The 20,183-nt window shown below is 44.2% G+C and overlaps 1 protein-coding gene across 2 annotated transcripts in view; it reads left to right on the forward strand.

The window, feature by feature from the left end:
* The window catches only part of myo1d (myosin 1D), an 88,402-nt gene that overhangs the window by 29,719 nt on the left and 38,500 nt on the right, over nt 1-20,183 (forward strand). For both annotated transcript variants that reach the window (XM_072712470.1, XM_072712471.1), the window contains exons 13-17: nt 8,343-8,413; nt 9,353-9,427; nt 10,912-11,044; nt 11,582-11,748; nt 14,411-14,618. In XM_072712470.1, coding sequence (XP_072568571.1) covers nt 8,343-8,413; nt 9,353-9,427; nt 10,912-11,044; nt 11,582-11,748; nt 14,411-14,618 — 654 coding nt within the window. The remainder of the gene's footprint in view (nt 1-8,342; nt 8,414-9,352; nt 9,428-10,911; nt 11,045-11,581; nt 11,749-14,410; nt 14,619-20,183) is intronic.

The following is a 20,183-nucleotide window of genomic DNA, read 5'->3' on the forward strand; positions in this document are numbered from 1 at the left end:
GCGAAGGCAGTCTCACAATGGCAGCACGTGGCTCCACACGGTGCAGCTCGCCCAAGTCCGTATTTTTAAGTGACTACAAGAGACACAGAGGCTGTTAAAGACAGTGCATCTTTTCACTTTAAGTATTTTTAAGTGTTCTGCTGGAAGCATATTGGCTGTTGAATCTGCAGACTGATATATTTCTGAATTTGCTTCATGCTGTATTTGTATCGGGGCCCCAGCTCATTTTTAATGTGCTTTTTCCCCCCCTTTCAACACCCTTTTCAGGATCAAAGCAGCATCTACTTTACAGCCTCACAGACCAGAGGCAGTTTTGCGCTCCGATCATTCATTTTAAAAGCCAAGGTTTTTCTGTCCATCCTGTTTGGTATAAGACCTGGCGGGTTGCTTTTAAGAATGGAACGAGAGAATGTGAGCGTGGAAGGGAAGCGCAGAGATAATGAGGGAGGGGGGAGGTTAGCGGTTAGCAGGCTCTGCAGAACGTGTCTTTGCCCTGTCAGCAGTTGTCCTAGCGTCTTGCTCCTGCGGTGGCTGAGTTTGATAACTCTACCAAGGCAGGCTGTTGCAGTCCAGACTTATCTAAAGTGTCTCATCTGGTTTATAGTACAACCCATGGCCAAAGTTATGTGCTCTCTTTGTCAATCAGAATGCAAAAACTTCAGACAATTTTTTTGTGGATTGCAGTATGACCCGACATGTTCTGCTGGCTCAACATCAAAGACCTTGCAGGGATTTCACAGTCTCTAGTCTTCGGGTTGGTTATATTTAGGCTGTGAGACCGTTTCGCTGTTTAGCCAAGGGCAGAAGCAACTGAACTCGGCAAATTCTCTCAAAGGATGTGCTGTTAAACCATGAATGTGCCTTGTTTACTTTGCCCACTGTATACTGTCACCTGATTGACAGTAATAATGACACTGTGGTTTTCGCTTGTAGAGCATGTTTGTGAGTCCCTGAACTGTTCCCTGCACACCATCCATCACAGGCTGATGCCTCAGCAGACGCGTGAGCCGCTCCCTCAGCGCCCGGCACCGCGGAGAGCTCCGCTAAGTGCCTTTGATTCTCACGCCTGCCGCTCTGTGCTGCATACTGCTAATTATTTGCTGACACTGACATTTAGGTTAGGAGTGTTTTTTTTTTTTTATGCCGGCAACCATGAACAGACCTTATTTTCTCAAGTACGAGGGTATTGTGCTGCCCGACGTGCTAAAAACAGACAGCGTTTTACTCTTTTACGATGAAGCTTTCATGCATACTGTAGCAAATGCTGAAGCAGCAGCTGTCTCCTGATATCCTCCGTGTGACAGGCCAGGGCAGCAGGTCTCCATGAGGGCTAAGCATGATGCCATATGTAGAAAAGTATCCAATGATTGATCAGCTGCACCTATACAGCTGTGACTTTTTGTAGAAGCCAGTGGTTTTGTTTTGAACTTTTCCACAAAGCTGTCTCTGCTGGTACATTTATTTATTTTTCCATCCATCCAGTCTTCCATTAAGGACTTAAGATTTTGATGAGAATCATTTTGGCTGCTGCGCAAAAATGGCAGCTTCTCCCTTATTTTTGTTTATAACCATAATACAAAAGGGAGACGTTTGAAATCTCTGGCTGAGGTACATCCCATGACCTGCTCTCCTGCTGAGGTAAAAGTGCCAGTCTGCAAGAGTGTAGGGCAGTGGGAAGCAGGTGGTTTGCTGGGCTGCAGCCGGAGAATCACAACTGAATCGTTTCCATGGCAGCATGAAGGCTGTGGCTTTTGCATTGGTGGGGAACGTGGTGATGACTGGACAGGTCCAGCCTGACATATGGCCCAGTCCGCTTGGGCTTAAGCATAACCTACGGGGTAGTTGGAGCGTAGGCTGCAGTACACATTCTTGGTGAGCTTTGTTGACGGCTTTCCACTCTGGGCTGGGATTCGAGCACTCAGGCTGTGGGCCAGCTCATTCTCTAATTGTTCTGCTTTGCATTCAGTCCTCGTGGTGCCTTTGTTTTGTCACATCATAGTTTGATTTCAGCTAGAGTCCACATGTAACAGCAGTTGACCAAACCTCAGAGTTCTGTGCTTAGCTTGCTTCGCAGTGAGCATTACAGTGCATCAAAGCATCTACCAGGATCACTTTGATCATCTCGCCCACTCCAGCCTCAGGGGGCAGACAGTAAGTGTTCCTCAGGTTCATCCACAGTGTTTGCTGAGGCCGTCTGCTGTAGAATGTAACTGGTGATGGAAACCCTACAGCTGTGTTGTGGGCATTGATTTTTCTCTTTTTGTCTTTTAATGCATACAGTACCAGTCAAATGTTTGGACACACCTACCCATAGAATGGTGTATTTGGACTATTCAGTACATTTTAGAATAATTTTAAACATATCAAAACTATAAAATAATATATGGATTAGGTATTGGACAAAAAAATACTAATAATAATAATTAATAATAATTGAAATGAAATAGTTTTTACGCCTCCCTCAACTTGCTCTTTGTAGAGCAAGCTGTCCGCGAAGGGCAGCCACCCGTAGCGGCGCCCAGGGAGCTGGGGATTGAGGGTCTTGCTCAAGGACCCGCAGACGTGCTGAGGCTGGGCTTGAACCGGCGACCTTGTGATTACAGGCACACGGCTTAGCCCACTGAGCCACACGCTGCCCCAAAACAAAAAATAATAATTTGTCTGTTGGGGGGGGTTGATGCAGCTCTGTGGGTTGGGACTCAGAAGGTTGCTGGTTCAAATCCCTGGGTTGGCAGAGTGATCCCGCCATTGGGCCCTTGAGCAAGGCCTTTAACCCCAATTGCTCCAGGGACTGGCTGACCCTACAGTCTCCCCTACTCCAGTTCCATGAGGTGTCCTCATGGGATGCTTTTCCAGCTGACCTGAAGGAGGTCCCACATATATGCTGAACACTTATTGGGGGCTTTTCCTTCACTCTCTAGTCAAACTCCTCCAGAACCATTTCTACTGTGTTTAGGTCAGGTGGCCAGATCAGGACACACCCTTACTCTCCTTTGTAGGTGGCTTGGCATGTCCAAACATTTGACTGGTACTGTATATCCTCTGTAACTACTGTGTCTTTTATATTAGTTTAAGTAAGGTTATGCATGTTTGTCAGGTTGTATGTCCCTGTTATATCTAATGTACATTACGTTCATGCTTCAGTAAAACAAAATCCTCCTGGTCACTCCAAAAGTCATTTGTATTGTTTCAGTTTGGGTTTTTTAATTTTTTTTCCCCCATCCTGACGTCACGTGTGTGTGTCTGTATGTTTGTGTTTGTGTGTGTCTGTGTGTTTGTGTTTGTGTGTATATACAAATGTCAAGTCCTTCTGATGGCACGTACTTATTTTATTTGCATTTGCTCTGCTATGACAACAAATTACCATGCAACTTACTTCATTCATGGTATGAAGGTTATAAATTAGCCATAAAAAGTACACTTTTTATCATAGCAGTGCACATAGAAAAAAAAAAAAAAATATATATATATATATATATATATATATATATATATATATATATATATATATTTATATGCATTTCTGTTTTTTCTTACAACAAGAAATTGTCATGCATATCGTGTCGCTTTTTATGGCATATGCATACTTGCCTACCAGATATGTTCATTCTTGTGTACAGTACTGTATACGTACACACACACACACATTATTTTGGAGATTTCGTCTCTTGAAAGGTAGCGCATTCTTTTAAGTTCATTGCTTTGCGCACATGATGAAGTAGGCAACATTCAACATACTTACAGTTCAAAACACTAAACGTTATTTAAATTTAGACGTACGGCTGCAATACCCTCTTGGGACCAGACAGAATTCTAACATTGCAATCCCCTACCTGCAGAAAATGGCCGTATTCTGGCTAATCTTCTGGAGTACTGACCAAAGCATTTTTGTTTCAAGCGCCCAGCAGGGAGGTGTTTTCCTGAGGTGCTTTAATAAAAATGTTCGGCCATATCAATAGCTACAATATTAAATCTGCAGTGAAGTCGCTTTAGTGTAATTTAATGTGGCACCATGCGTCAGTAGCACATTTCTTGTATCTAGGAGCCTTTCTGCCATTGCAGTGCTTTGCCAACACCATGCAATACAAACCAGAGTATTAAAAATATTTAATGCAAAGGAACAAAGGCTACAGAACTATCAGGGCGGACCTGTAAGTACAGCCAGCTTAAGCCGAAGGGGTAAACTGCAGCTATAAACCGTAGCTCTGAACCTGATGCTCACATTTATCAGTCAGAAAGGTCTCAGTTTCCCCTGTCTGCATTTGTCACTGTATGCCACAACCTAAAGCAGAATTGATGGTTTTAGGGCTGTGGCTAGTGGCAGAGTCATGTGACAGATAAGCTGGGAAGTCATATGACCGATGACCTGGGGTTGGCATTGCCAGGGGGAGCCTGAGATGGACTCGGGCCAGGCTGAAGGAGCCTGCAGATCAGAAGATAGCCCGGCCTCATGTGGGCATCATGTTGTTGAGCAAATATAGTAAGGAAATATCATTCCCATTGTTATTGGCTATTGGAAATTGGTCAGGCCACAGATTTCTGAAAGTCTGATTTCTTAGAATTCCCCTTATTATTGAGCTGCGTTCCAGATGGGTCTCTGGTACTCTGTCCTCAGGTTATAAATGTGCCCTGTCCTTCAGGAATGAAGTTTGGCTCTTCAGCTTGGCCATGTGAGCCAACCCGCACCCATTTCTTGGAAACGCAGACTTGTACAAGGAGAAAATCTCGTCTGGATACTCCTGTAGATGCGGGCATAAAAATAATGGTGACAGCTGCTTTAATTTCTCCTAGAGCTTGGGTCTATAGCGTTTGCTGGCTGTGTGTTTGCCTTTCTTAGTTGCTTCTTATCTCCAACTTTGTTATTTTGACTTTCTGAGGACTTGACTCCTCAGATTGCAGAGGAATCTCTGTTGCCATATGTTTTAATGAGAGCAGAAGCGCCTCTCTTTGATGTCAGAGCTAATATTTTATGAATGGCAGCAGGCGTTATATAACTACAGCAGAGACTGTATGAACTGTCTTTACTCCCCAGAAGCCCTCTGGGGGCCTTTTGTTGTTCCTGACAGTAGCAGCAGATGAATTTCCCTACAGCCCTAACAAAGCCTACCCAGTGCATTACAGAAATGAGCTGGCAGGGACTCGCATAAACACAGACACACACACACACACACACACACACACACTGGTGCGGAGTGTGTGGCGGTGCTGTGAAAGTTATCAGTCTCAGATGACCCCCAGAGAGCCCTAATGTAGACTGTGAAAGGCTGCTGATGTTGGTGGGTGATGTGCTGAAAGGGCCGCTGTCAATGTCATCTTTATCTGCGAGCTGAGGTCTTCAGGCTGCTCCTGGGGGATTTCTCTGTGTTCTGCCTTTTGTTTGTTGTGTTAACAAGGTTTAATTACCACCCATCCATCTTTGGACCAAATATCCCATACAGGGTCGGGCGTTAGCCTTGAGATTATCCCAGGAAACGCAGGGCGCAAGGCAGGGATCGACCTCGACGGGATTCCAGTCTACCACGGGGCATCCTCTCACATTCTTTGCGATAATGGTTCCCAGCCCTCATCCATAGCTGATATTCCACCGGGCTGCAGAACACTGCAGGTTTTGTGGAGTGTTTGGTTAATTTCCAAATATAAGTGATATACATTTTCTGGTTTTTTTTTTTGTTCGTTTTTTGTACAACCTGTCCCATTCACATGTTCTGCTTGCATCTGGAAAAAAAGCAAAAGATTGAACTTATGAACTTATGAAATCGATCCGCCATTGCACCCCAGCTGCAGTACCGGTCTGTGTTAATTTTGATGTGACACAAACCAGTCCGCGGAATTCAGAATGACTGGGACTCCCTTCCTTGGGCAATTGAGAGATGCTAACATTTGCCTGCTCTAGTGTGTTTGGGTTATGGGAGGGGATTGGAGCAGCCAGAGGAAGCTTGCTCAGCACGGGAAGAACATGCCGACTGCACACATACTGAACGGAGATGGGAGTCAAAGCCTCAGCACTGGAGGAGTGTGTGGGGGGGGGATCTGCTCCCCAAGGCACCCTGCCATCCGGGCCTAATTACCCTCATGGAATTGTGGTCTTTTATACCCAGTGATAAGGTACTACTTAATTAGGAAAATAATTGCTATAAAATGTCAAAGACATTACCCTAAGTTAATATGCATTATTTGTGGACTTCAAAACCATCAGTTATTCAGATATTTATTGAAATACTTGAGGGATTTCTGCATATTCTGCTAAAGTCCATCCAGCAGCAGTATAGCCTAATGAAAAGCGCAGATGGGGTGTGTACCACCAACACCAAGGCCTGGGGAACTGGGGATTCAGGACCTGATCGCTAATCTTAAATAAAGCTGAAATAAATAAATGTTGCAGTTTGAACAGTATAAATTCTAATATGGACTCCAAATCCAAGTTGTTTTACTTTAGTGTCTGCCGGTTGGTTGTGTTCAACATACTCAAACTGATCAGGCCCCCTAGTGGCGGTAGCAGTTGTAAATGTTGAAATGTTTTTTTTCTCGGTTATATCATACTGCTGTTGTACCCAGATTTGATTATTTAGCTTTAGCTGTGATTAAGCCTTGTAGTAGTTTTCGGGCAGAGTGGTGGCTCTGAGGCTGGGGATCTGCACTAGCAATCACAAGGTTGGTGTTCATCCATCCATCCATCCATCCATTTTCTGAAACCGCTTAATCCCAACTGGGGTCGCGGGGAGACCAGAGCCTATCCCGGGAACAATGGGCACAGGCGGGAACAGGCAGATGCCAACACACCACAAGGCGCACACACTCACACAACTACTGTACAGGGCCAATTTAGACTCGCCAATCAACCTATCCTGCATGCTTTTGGACCGTGGGAGGAAACCGGAGCCCCCAGCGAAAACCCACACAAACACAGGGAGAGCATGTGAACTCCACACAATAAGGACCCGGGACTGAACCTCTCTGGCAGTAGCGACAGTTTCTCAAAACACCATTTGTTATATAGTTAAATCTATTGTACCAAGATTAATGGACCTTTTCAATTAATTTCTGGGTTAGCTCTGCTTCAAAGTATTATGCCAATGTGTCATATTAAAACAAAAATAGAAAGTAATATTAAGTAACAATTAAAATTGTGGTCCTACTTTATTAGTACTGAGCATCACATAGTAACCCACTACATTAGTAATGAGCTTTAGGTATTAAACCCCTATATTAGTACTGTGTGCTATGTACTACCACACTACATTAGTACTGAGCATTAGGTATTAGCGCACAGTACTAATACAGGGGGTTATGTAATAACCTACTACATTAGTACTGAGCACTAGGTGCTACCCCACTCCATTAGTACTGAGCACTATGCGCTACCCCACTACATTAGTCCTGAGCACTAGGTACTAACCTCCTATATTAGTACTGTGTGCTATGTAATAACCTACTACATTAGTACTGAGCACTAGGTGCTACCCCACTACATTAGTCCTGAGCACTAGGTACTAACCCCCTATATTAGTACTGTGTGCTATGTACTAACCTACTACATTAGTCCTGAGCACGAGGTACTAACCCGCTCTCTTAGTACTGAGTGTTACAGTAGAATGTAGTATTCCTTCAGTACCTTATTACTGAACACCCTGTACTCTCCCTTACAGTAATAGTGCTCTCTGTTCCCCCATTACAGTGGTGCTGAGCACACCCATTGACATTTTTATTTTGTGATTGCAGTCACAAAACAGTGTTGTTTTTTTTCTTTATAATGTTGAGTTTGCTCTTGTGGGGACTGAAAAAAGGTTCCCAAAACATCAAAATAACAGATTTTCATCACACTGTGGGGACATTTTGTCTCCACAATCTAATACATGCATAACCCACACAGTTTCTGCAAGCATTATGCACACATCCACTCATGTGACACACACACAAACACACAAGCACATAATTATATATAATGCACACACATACATATACTGTATATTTCGCATATATTCAGCTGATTCCTACTGGAAGCTCCTTCCTCATGCATTTTCATGGGCAGTGTTTCCTGCCTGTTATCTGTGCTCTTTGCTTCAAAACCGCTGCGTTTCGGCAGCTTATTGTGCACCACTAACCTCACTGTAGTTGTCTGGGGGGAGGAAGGTCATCACTGCACAGTAAAAGAGTGACTTTAACAAAAGCTGAACCCTGAGGAGCTGAGGAAGGACTGCCAGGTGTTTCCCGGGACTGTTTTCATGTTTTGCATATTTGTTGCATATTCTGCAATGTAAACTAACCTCTGTTTCTTCTCTTCTGTCACCCCCCTCGTCTATGCCCATGGCTCTGGGTGCTCCTTTGCTGCCCCCCACCCTCAGCTCTCCCCGACAGACAAGGGCCTGGAGTTCGACCGAGATTTCCGCATCCGGCACTATGCGGGCAACGTGATGTGAGTATGACACACGGAGGCTGTCCTCCAGCGTCACTGCGCCTCAGCGCTGAGGCATTCATTACAGGGCAAGGGCTTGGGTAATGACACAGCAAATGACACAAGACTCTCCAGAAACAAGGCCCTGCTCATTAATGAGATGGAAATTCCCCGCGCACACGACCCAGCACCAAGCCCTACGTTTCTCCTTGCCTGGGTGCTATGGATGAAGTCGCAGCTTCATATACACCCTGAATGACCTTTTTGTAGGTCCCGTGCCTTAGAATACGAAGGAAGTCTGTGTGACTGTTACAGGGGTGCGATGTTCAGGTCCAGAAAGTACAAATTCAGACCAAGATTTTGTCTCGGTGAACCAGAGTTCTCTGTGAATGTGATTCAATATACTCCACTGGTTGGTTGAAACAAAATCTTGGTCTGGATTTTGTAGCTTCTGGACCTGAACTTTCCACCTCTGGACTCTTAGGTAGTTACAGTTGCATGTTACATTCCCTGGTCGCCATGGTTTCCGGATTTTCCCGCATTTCTTTTATGTTTGCATAACAACAGTGAACAATCATCAAGTGCATCTAACATTTGTCAAAATGAAGTGCAGAAATTGCTTGAAATATCATCCTATCAGTAAGGTTTTGTGGTGTTCTATCCACAGCACCCTGGATAATACGTGCTTTCAAATATCAAGGAATATAAATACACCGTTCTTAATCTATGCTCTGTGCTTTGTGTCGTGTAAATTGGATCACGGTTCAGTCTGAGAAACAGGCCTATAATTGGACTTCCTCCCCCAGGGATGGGTTTGAGACTTTCCTCTCTGTCTACTTCTGCTGTTGTGTAATAGGTACACTTAAGATTGTTTTTCATTTTGCCTTTTCTTCTCGTCATAATTTAGGTTTGATGCTTTTTTCCCCCTCAGAGTAAAATGTTTTCTTTTTTCATCTGCAGGTACTCTGTGGTTGGTTTCATTGATAAGAACAAAGACACCCTCTTTCAGGATTTTAAGAGGCTGCTGTATAACAGGTTGAGTATTGACACTTCTATCTGCTTGCTGCATTGTGATGTACAGATTGTCCCCAAATTACAACCCATGTGATTTACCACGACTCACACAAGCAAATGTATCGTGTAATGTATGTAAAAATAAATTACAGACAGCCTTTCGCCAGGCAGGGCTGTGGTACCTAGTGCACACTGCGTGCTCTATGATAGTTGCTGCGGGTGACCCTCCTGCTTCACACACACACCTCCCAGTCTCATTCTCACACCTAAAATCCAGTGCGATTATACAATTACAACATAGGTTGCATGTTGAAATGGACTTACCTGTTGGAATGGAACCCAGCTGTAAGTCAGGGGCAGTCTGTATTTGATGTAATGCATTGATAATACTCTGTAGGGGGCCCAGATGAAGCATTCAGTTTGCTTTGGCTAAGGCTACGGCTTTAGATCCCGGCTGGGATGCCAGTGCCAAGCAGAGCACACACTCACACACAGACCTACACTATAACTAATTTAGGGATGCCAGTTCACTGGAACCATGTATTTTTTAGACTGTGTGTGAGAAAACTGGAGTACCCAAAGTAACTGGAGTACTCGCAGAACAGCCAAGGTAGTAAGCCTAGAGGTATGAACTCAGAGTACTGCCTACTGAAACAACTGTGTCATGCTCTTTATGCCATAAATAGCTAAGAACATAAAACATTTACAAACGAGAGGAGGCCATTAGGCCCGTCAAGCTCGTTTAGAGAGAACTCAACTAATAGCTCAGAGTTATTAAAATCTTATCTAGCTCTGATTTAAAGGAATCCAGGGTTTTAGCTTGCACTACACTAACAGGAAGACTATTCCATACTCTAACTACATGCTGTGTAAAGAATTGCTTTCTCAAATCCATTTTAAAATGTTCTCCCACTAATTTCCAGCTATGGCCACGTGTTCTTGTATCTGAACTAATATTGAAGTAACTATTTGGTTGAACAGCATCGAGACCTGTTAGAATCTTATATACCTGGATCATGCCCCCCCCCCTTAGTCTCCTTTGCTTGGCTGAACAGATTCAGCAAAGTTTACCTTTTTATCCAGAAGGGCAAGCGGTATGCTGCCACTTACCAGCAGCGAGGCTGTGCATGAAAGTACTGACCTTACATGGTCTCTCTGCCACAAATATTCAGACCTTATTCGATCTTATTCAGTCATCCTTTGTGTCTCTCCTGGAGCCTAGTTCAATTAAAATTCTCAATTTTTAAAGTTTCTTTTTTTTTTTCTTCTTTTTTTTTTTTTAGGTTTTTTTCTTTTTATACTAATAATTCAGCAAAAAATAAATATAGACACACTTGCCAGTAGGGCATAGTTCTGGAATACCCTTGATAAATCAGTTGGGAAGTTCAGTTAGTCACACTCAACTTGCTTTTGAGAGATGTGAGCTTCACAAGACCATCCTCCCTAATCCTCGATGTCCTCCCTTCGCCCTTCTCTCTGGCTCTCTCCCTTTGTCCACCGTTCAGCTCCAACCCCGTGCTGAAGGGCATGTGGCCGGAGGGGAAGCTGAGCATCACGGAGGTCACCAAGCGGCCCCTGACGGCCGCCACGCTCTTCAAGAACTCCATGATCTTGCTGGTGGACAACTTGGCTTGCAAGGTGGGGCATGCTATAGGGATTCTTAGCCAGACCTGCAAGGGCTTTCATCCGGTGCAGAAAGCTTGTCCTTGAATCAAAGTGAGACCTGTCTTTTGAGAAAGACATTGTATGTCTACATTATTTTAAGCTGTGGGCGGGTGGTCTTATCGGCAAAGGGCCGGTGTGTATGCAGGATTTTGGGTTTACCTTTAGGCCAGCTGTTCAAACCCAGGTGTAAGGACTCTTCAGCCAATCAGTCCTCTAATTAGTAATCTAATAAGGGAGTTTCAGCAAAAACCTGTGTACGGAGTAACCCTTTCTGGATAAGATTTGCTAAGGAGTACTAATAAAACAGTCATTAGATCTAACAGAAGTTGATGTACTGTCTTTGTTTGTCTGAAGTTAGTCCTAATGGATTACTTCATGATTTTAAAACTTGCTCATGGTAAAGTTCAGATTATAAACATCTTACATGGCTGCTTTAAATACATATTTAAGTGAAAGTTGCATGCAGGTGCAGGTTTTTTTTGCAGTAGCGCCCTCTTGTGGACCTTGCAGGAACCTTACTATGTTCGCTGCATCAAGCCCAATGACGTGAAATCACCGCTGCTGTTTGAGCCGGAGCGCTGCTGCCACCAGGTGGAGTACCTGGGCCTGCTGGAGAACGTGCGGGTGCGCCGCGCCGGCTTTGCCTACCGGCAGACCTACCCCCGCTTCCTGCAGAGGTAGGAGCTCCGGCCGCTGCTCTTCTCCTCTCGCCTGGTCTGGTCTGGTGCTCTGTGAGCCGCATGGTCACGGCGTCCGCACAGCCCCCGGCACCAGGACACAGTCATGTGGCCATGACAACGCAGCAGCAGAACAATCATGACAAAAAGAGCTCTCTAATCAGGACAGTTTTTTTTTTTTTTTCTTTATTGGTTTTTGAAATGAAATTCTTTAAAAAAAAAATAATAAAAATGTATTGTATTCTGTTCTATTCTATTAATATTTAGGCCCTATCATTTAAAAAAAAAAATTACGGATTCATTGGGTTGTTGAAAAGTGCAAAGCAGTTCCCTCAAAATGCATCATTTTGGCTAAAAAGCACAGCTAGAAAAGCTAACGCGGCTAATTGTTAACAAATTTGTCTTTCTGCGACTGCTGGTTGCCTATTTTCAGAATTTGCACATTGATCTCCGCCCATACCTTCTGTGACAGCATCTGAGACAGGAAATCTGGCGTGTGCGTGTATTATTTCTGTAGACAAGTAACAGCAAGGAAAAGGAACATTTTCCATAATTGCACAGATGCTTCCTAGAACTGGAGACATTTTAACATCTTACACATCAGTGGAGACTTTTCAAACATAGTCTAAATCAGTGACAATTCCTGAGCATTCCCAAACAGCAGCCGTATTGCTGCTAACTGCATCACTGCCTCCCTCTGCTAAGTTTTCTACTTAAACAGCAGCTCCTCCTGCTTCCTGTACATACTTTTGTGGTATTTTGTTTCCCAGACCATCTACGTAGGCTCCTGCTTTATGGTCCCGCTTCTCTTGCCAGCCAGCAGTCCGCCTCTGGGGGAGTTTACCCGTGGGCGCATTATCCTGATTGTATTTATATTCTCAATTTATTTTATTTTTATATAGCACCTTTCACGACAGAGTTGCCCCAATGCACTTTACATGGGTGTGTTGTGATGCATTACATCATGAAGATAGAATAATACAAAAAGAGGAAAAAGGAAATGTAAATGTAAAGACCTAGAAGAAAGAAAGCGAGATGACAGTGGAGGAGAGGAAGCAAAAGGTCCCCAAGTCAGGAGGAAAAAATCCTCTCTGGTCACCTGGCTGCTCAGCCCCCCCAGCCATGCTAACATTATTGAAAAATTAAGAGTGGGCTTGCTTGCTAAAAGCAAGGTGTCGACTGTGATCAAGGTCAAAATTTCCTCTTGGATTATCCCCAATAGCAGATACTGTGTCAAACACCTAATGACTGTCAGATAATATGCGGTATTTTTACCAGACTCCCCTGAACCGAGCAGGTTTTGGGGGGGTACCAACATCTACAGATGTTATGGGTGGGCAGGTTAGTGCTCAAACCCACCTCTTCATTACGCAGCACAATCAGTTTCAGACGTTTTAAGTTATAACATCAGGTGGCTTATTTTATCCTATTTTCAGTAAGCACAGTGATTCATTTAAGTGATTTTGTAATAGGTATAGAAATATGTTAGGAAATAAGGTAGGCAAATAGGTAGAAACTAATTGGAGTGTAATAGCCTGGGCTATGAATTGCATTAAAAAACGGAATTGCACAGCTGTTGGAGACGGGGACGGTTAGATCGAAGGCTGTACCCGTCCTCACCCATAGATGCATCAGGTACCCAGCTGTTCTTCGCATAAGGGACTGTTTGCTCATCAGCTCCCCGGTGCTAGATGCCCTCTAAGGCACCCAAAGGCACCACTTAGAGGGGTACATGATGCCCATTCCACGTTTGTGCTCCTCCACTGCTCCAGATGGTTTCCTGCACTTAACAGATTAGATGATCAGGGGCCAGAGTCCCTCTGCAGTTCCTTTTAATGCTCCTGTGGGGGTAGGAAATCCCCAAAGTGGCCCGCCGCCTCGCCCAGCTCGCTAATAGGTTTAAGGGTGGCTCTTTTAATGACGCCGGAGATGCCCGTTACAATCACGCCCGTTCCCTAAAATGACCCTCATCTTAGCCGGGTAGTAACATGATCAGATATTGCTTGGTACCCTCATTATGTTGGGCTTTCTGTTCAGTATGATAAGGACCCACTGGCGTCCTTTCCAGAGTGTTTCCCTGCCTTGTGCTCTCTGGGTTAGGCTACAAGCCCCCACATGACCCTGTCCAGGATAAGTGGATGGATGTAGACTATGAAGTTCATACCGTATCAGCTAGGGGAGTTGCTTAATTGCAACGCAGTGTGTAACCTGGTAACAAACAGAGAATGAGACTTGATATTTCTGTCCAGTGACACCCCTCCTCAAAGCTATTGCTTCTTCACTGTGCCACCAACCCAGCCCACCCTCTCATATCACCATGAAGTGACACAGATAGACGGAAATCACTGTTCATTCATCATTATAGAAACGTCTTGTCCTACCAGTGGAACAGGCCGTGATGGCCTGTATTTTTCAATGTGCTCCGCCCATGAAGGTTGCAATTTGGGCTAGTTTTGAAGTGTTTATGCTGGTCAAGAGTGTTGTTCCCGACCGTCTGCTCAGCTTGCCTCTCCCTGAGGGTTTGTTTCTGTGTCCAGCTGTGTAGCGTTGTGCTCTTGTAGGTCCTTCAGGCTGTTTTTTGGATATTACCTGCCAACACTACGTGAAAAGCCCCTTCCAGCCTGTTAGTGACCATACGCATCTCCTTCCCTGTCTTCTCCAGGTACAAAATGATCTCTCAGTTCACCTGGCCAAACCACGAGCTGCCGTCGGACCGTGAGGCCGTGATGCGGCTGCTGCAGGGCTGTGGCTTCGAGCATGACGTGGCGTACGGGAAGACTAAGGTGTTCATTCGCACGCCACGCACGCTCTTCACTCTGGAGGAGCAGCGGGCAGAGATGGTGCAGCGCATTGTCCTCTTCCTGCAGAAGGTGCGTCCCCGGAGCCCTGACCTTTGACCCCTTCATCCTCCCCGCCCCCCTGTGCATCTCAGAAAAGTATGGCTCCCCCTACTGTTCTCACTCTGTTAAAATATAATTTTTTCTGTCTATATTTTCCCATAATTAACACTTAATGCAAAGTCCAAATCCAACATTAAAGGGATTATCATGTTAAAGATATATTTCTCTACTAATGTGATAAAGAAAATTCTAAACAAAAATCGGTTTGCATCTACGTGTACATTTCATCGTGTTCATAGAGATACTATCAAGCGCGATCTCATGTCAGTTCTTGTATGAGAAGGCAATAGCTATCATCGTGAGTATATACATTTGAAGTATGTTGAGCTAGCCTATGTAAATCAAAAACTTTTTGACTGATATCTTCCTGGCCACATTATGTGTGGAATGGTCATTTTCGGCCGTCTGGGAATTCTCAGCGGATTACAGTATCACTGCCTTATTTACTGCCGTTAACGTAAAACAAAAAAAATTGCACAGCCAAATTATCTCGAAAGTACATTTTCCACAGCAGCTCTTTAGATTTCACAGTGTTGGAACAGCCACAGTACAAAGTAACACAAAGGTGGCCGGTTTAGTCGCACTGACAGTTTCATGCAGCTGAGTTCCCACCTCTGATCTGAGGGAAAGCTGCTGCTTTAATAGACACTGGAATGTTCTGGCCATTCAGCTCAGTTGCAGTGACTCTGTGCTCATCGGTTCACCTGTAGCGGCGGAAAGGAAGATGAATGTTCCCTGAATGTTCTTAACGTTGCAATTTCTGCTGAATGCATAGTCTTACTGGGTTCTTGCTTTGTTTGGAAGGTCTATTGCGCCAATGCTGCTTACACTTGTCCCTGGACATTCACTGGAAACTCAGCCTAGCTACACTTATGCCTAGTCGAGGACTCAAGCATGTATGTTTGCAATGTTCTATTTCCACACTTGTACAAGGCTTTGGACAAAAGCGCCTGCTGAATAAAGGTGAATGTAAAGGTGCAGCCCTTTGCTTGCTGGTTACCCAGCTGTTGTGTAACAGCATGATATCCGTGCGGCATTCAGGGTATCAGGCTTTCTCAGAAACGAGTCGCGTAATTGCGCATATTTTCTACAGCAAATTAATTTTACCATTCATTACTAACTGTGTTATTGCTCACTTTAGCACGGAAGCTGTTAATCTGTACTTCATGCAGGCTTCAGACATGGGTGTTTTTGGTGAATAGCAGGCAGATTAATGCACATTGAATGTGGGGTGGGGTTGCATTGCAAAGGTCTTACGAAGGCCACTCATCTCCCTGTGTCTGTCTACTCATAGCTATTCAAGCCGCAGAGTCATTTACTGCTGAAATCATATTTCTGTCTCATGGAAACATTCATGGATGGTCTCAGAACAATGTTTTGATGCCCTTTTTATCGTACATCATCACTCATTGTTCATATTGTTTTTTTTTAGTCTGTTCTGGTTTCCATGTCGTTGTCACATTATGTTTCCTGTCATTGTGGCTGAAGCATTCTGGGAGGTGTGAGGCGGTTTCAATGATAGCATTGTTATGATGGTACAGTACACGGATGTGATTGTTTTGTTCGTTTTGTGGATGATACGCCACTCTTGTCATGGTGTGGCTTCCTGTGTGTTTGTGTGTGTGTGGATTATGTTTATATTACATTGTGGGGTTGAAATGTGCTCCACAATGTAATAAAAACCTGTTATTTTGACGTTCTGGGGACCATTTTTCAGGTCCCCCCCAAAGATCTGTGGATGCAATCCAAAAACGAAAAATACAAAAAGTCTCGTATTTTGTTTGGTTATATATGGTTAAGGTTAGGGCTGGGTAGGGGTTAAGGTCGTCATGTTGGGATTGGAGTTTTCCCCATGAAAATTAATGGAGAGTCCCCACCAAGATATAATTACAAACCTGTGTGTGTGTCACAGTGTATTTAAATGGATGTGAGGGATATAGGGCTCTCGAAGGAACAAACAGGCACGCTTAGGTTCACTCAAAAACACTTTAATAAGTAATACAAAATAACTTTGCATTAACATCAATACCAAGCTATCGTATCGAAAGCAATACAAAATAACCCCGTACTACAAGGGGTATCAAATAGTATATATATTATAGCTAATAATAGTACATGCAAAGATATGAATATATGTGCAGAAAAGAAGCAATGAAACATAAAAGAAGTTACAAAATATTATCATAAGCGGTGATAATTACTCCCAAGAATCAATGAAAGGCATAAGCAGTTGCAAAGCTATTTACCCTCATCACCCACCTTCACACATGGACCGGGGAGCCCTTTCAGTCCTGGCAGGAGACCAACACGCGAGTTCCGAGAAAGTGCCGGGCGATGCGCGCTCTATCCCACGGCTGAGCTCCGGTCAGTACTGAATTTTCCCCCCTCCCTTTATATTAAATTGGACACTGCGTGTGGTCAGGGGACGAGCTGGCCAGGCTCACCCCTCCCCTCAGCCAATGCGTTCTCCAATTCCCACTTCCGTCCAGGTAATACTGCTTGCTCAGTGCCTTCCCGACCCTGCTAAACAAGATAAGGTCCTCTGTGTCCTAAACACAAGATAAGTGTCCCATATACCGATCCTCCCCTTTCCTTGAGGACGAGATATGCATCTTACCAGTGGAACATATGGAACCATTTATTCTCCCCCTCAGGAAGAAGCCCTTAGAGAATCGCAAGGTGAGCTTCTTTTTAACAGCTTAAGCATCCCATAAGTTAGAAACAACAGGATAAGTGTCTTTAAACAGAATAAGTTTTCCAGGACAAGAATTTTTATGACTATCAGAGCATCCAGGCCCCTTTTATAAGAAACAAGTTACTCATGAAAAATAAGTTATACAAATAATCAGTAAAAAAAAACACATTTATACAGTTCAACCACGGCACAATAATATTATGGGTTAATCATGGACGACGTATCTGAATTTCAAGTAATCAATCCATCTAAGCAATTTACATACTACGTTGGTGACGTAATCGTCTGTGAGTTCATCCTAATGCATAAGAGGTACCTAAATGTTTCGGTGCTTTTCTGTTTAAAGTAAGGTGAGGGATCCAGTGGTAAATGGCATGTTCCCTGTTGCATTTGAAGCTCCATCCATCCATCCATCCATCCATCCATCTTTCCCCCCACTTCTCCAGTTCGGCTTTACAGTAAGGCTGCCACATTCACTCTGGCCCCCGACAATAAAATGTGTGCGAGCTGCGTTGGCTCAAAGCGACTTGTCCCAGGATGCACAGGGCACAGGAAACCTGGAAATGATGCAGGTGTGACCATTTCTAGTGAAAGTAATTGAAGACTGGATATACAATATCACTGTGGCTTTGCTCATAAGCTGAAAACAGAAGGCAGGCTATGTGTTTAATACTGGCTTTAGTTTAGAGAATTTATCTGTCTATATTTTATTATATACATCTTAGAATCACAGACAGAAAAACATTTTCCTAAGTACTTCATGAGAATAAACTGCTGCGGCTTTTGGTTTTTGTTTGTATTGCCTGTGATTTCAGAACCAGGCACCTTGGACTCGACGGAGCGTAGAACTGCACTCTCAGGGTTGGCCAGGTCATAGAACCGGACAGCTAGAACCTGGATGATGGCGGCAGTGCCGCCGCCTCCGGGAAATGGGGGCAGATGCCGAAGCGTGGAATCGATAGCTGTAACCTCGGATTCAGCCGCCGAGGGAGAGGCTGTGCTATTGTGGGGGGGGCTTACTTTAATTAGCGAGGGCGGCCCAGCCTCAGGTCCTGTCCTTGTGTCCATGGCCGTCTCTCTTCATGGCTCTGTGATGCGTGAAAACCCATTATCTCCTATCGCTTCATCAGTCGCCGGCATCCATCGATCGGTGATCACGCCTCGCGGCGTATTGAAATCAGATCAAATTCTCATATAGGCACCTCTGGGTTCTGAATGAGTTCAGGTTGCTGACGCTTGTGTGAGTCCGGCCTCCTGTGCTCTGCTGCTCACTGCAACCATGGTGCCTTTTTGCGTAATTCTGTTGAACTGTTATGTCACTGATGTAAACAGTTTAAATGGGGTTTAGCACATTTACGTTGTTAGTGAAAAACGGTAGCTGCGTCTCTGAGACAGAAACAGACTGCGATGTTTGATGCTGGATGCTGGGAGTCGGTCACATGCTGTTTAATCGTTGGCGCTCAGCCTGGAGAGCGAAACACGGCTGCAGGATTTCACACTCCGCACAATAAGTGAGATGGGATTTATGCATTTTCATATGGGAATTCTCAATAAAGTTGGAATGTAGTAGTCGAATGTGCAGAATTGATGAGTGTATTACCGAGCCTTGATTGAGTGCCACTTGAGGAGCAAGTTGTTTGAATGCGTAGTAATGTTGCACATTTAAATCTGTCTGTATGAATATTAATATCTGGGTATTAATCCATGTTCTCTCAATGAAGTATGAAATTATTTTCCCTACTCTTATATTCTATAATACCTGAGACTTAATTGAAGGGAATTATATTAAGTACTAGGTTTCATTATTGTGCAAAAGATCTGCTTCATTACCATAATCATACATTAACTGACAGCTATACTGCTTGTTTTTTTGTTCAGAGTGTAACCAGCAAAGACAATAAAATAATGTGCCTTTAAGACAATTGTGTTCGTATATAAATATGGCATTTTGCATTGTTGCAAAAACCGTTGCATGAGCAGAGCGATGTCATCATAGGTCTCCTACTATTAAAGTACATTTGTGTTGGTAATAATGGTGTTTGGACTCTATTAATAATTCTAAAAAGCATAAAGATAGGCATTGGGTTCCATTCCAGGAAGCAGAGGGCACGATGCAGGGGTCATCCTGGTCAGGGGCCAAACAAATTTAAGCAGTGTGTGCAGTTTAGAGACACTAGTTGACCTTAGTGTGCTGCTAGATAAATACACAGCACATGGAGAGCATGCAGACTGCACACACCAAGCAGCAGAAAGCTGTGTGTTGGCCAGAATGTTACCATACAGATAGTTTCTGCATCTTCCTTTTTGAATTTATATTAATACTTAATACCATGGGGAAATTGTCTTTGTAGAGTAAGTTGTCCGTGAAGGGCAGCCACCCATAGCAGTGCCCAGGGGGTTACGGGCCTTGCTCAAGGACCCACAGACGTGCTGAGGCTGGGTTTGAACCAGCAACCTTCTGATTATAGGCACACAGGCTTAGCCCACTGACCCACACGCTGCTCCAAAATAGTTATATGGTTTATTGGTTTAAGGCCCTGATATTTGATATCAGTCTTTTCCAGTTCCTATCTTATGTCTGATTGTGGGATAGGAGGCCTTTGTATGTATAGCCAGTGATTTCATATACAGAGTTCATCTTGTTTTTAGTGACCACAGTGTAAGTGCCGTATGGGTTATGCGTGATGTCTTACAAACTGCATCAGTGACCCCCCCCTGCTGCTTGTGTCCCTCACGGTCACTCCCTTTGGTTACCGCTGTGTATTCCTGCCCTTATTAGGTGTGGCCTCGTCCTGCAGCCTGTCCCCTCTGTCCTGCGATAAACTCCACTTAAGCGCAGT

This window comes from Paramormyrops kingsleyae, chromosome 5, assembly GCF_048594095.1.
Source record: "Paramormyrops kingsleyae isolate MSU_618 chromosome 5, PKINGS_0.4, whole genome shotgun sequence".
In the NCBI taxonomy this organism is placed as follows: Eukaryota; Metazoa; Chordata; class Actinopteri; order Osteoglossiformes; family Mormyridae; genus Paramormyrops; species Paramormyrops kingsleyae.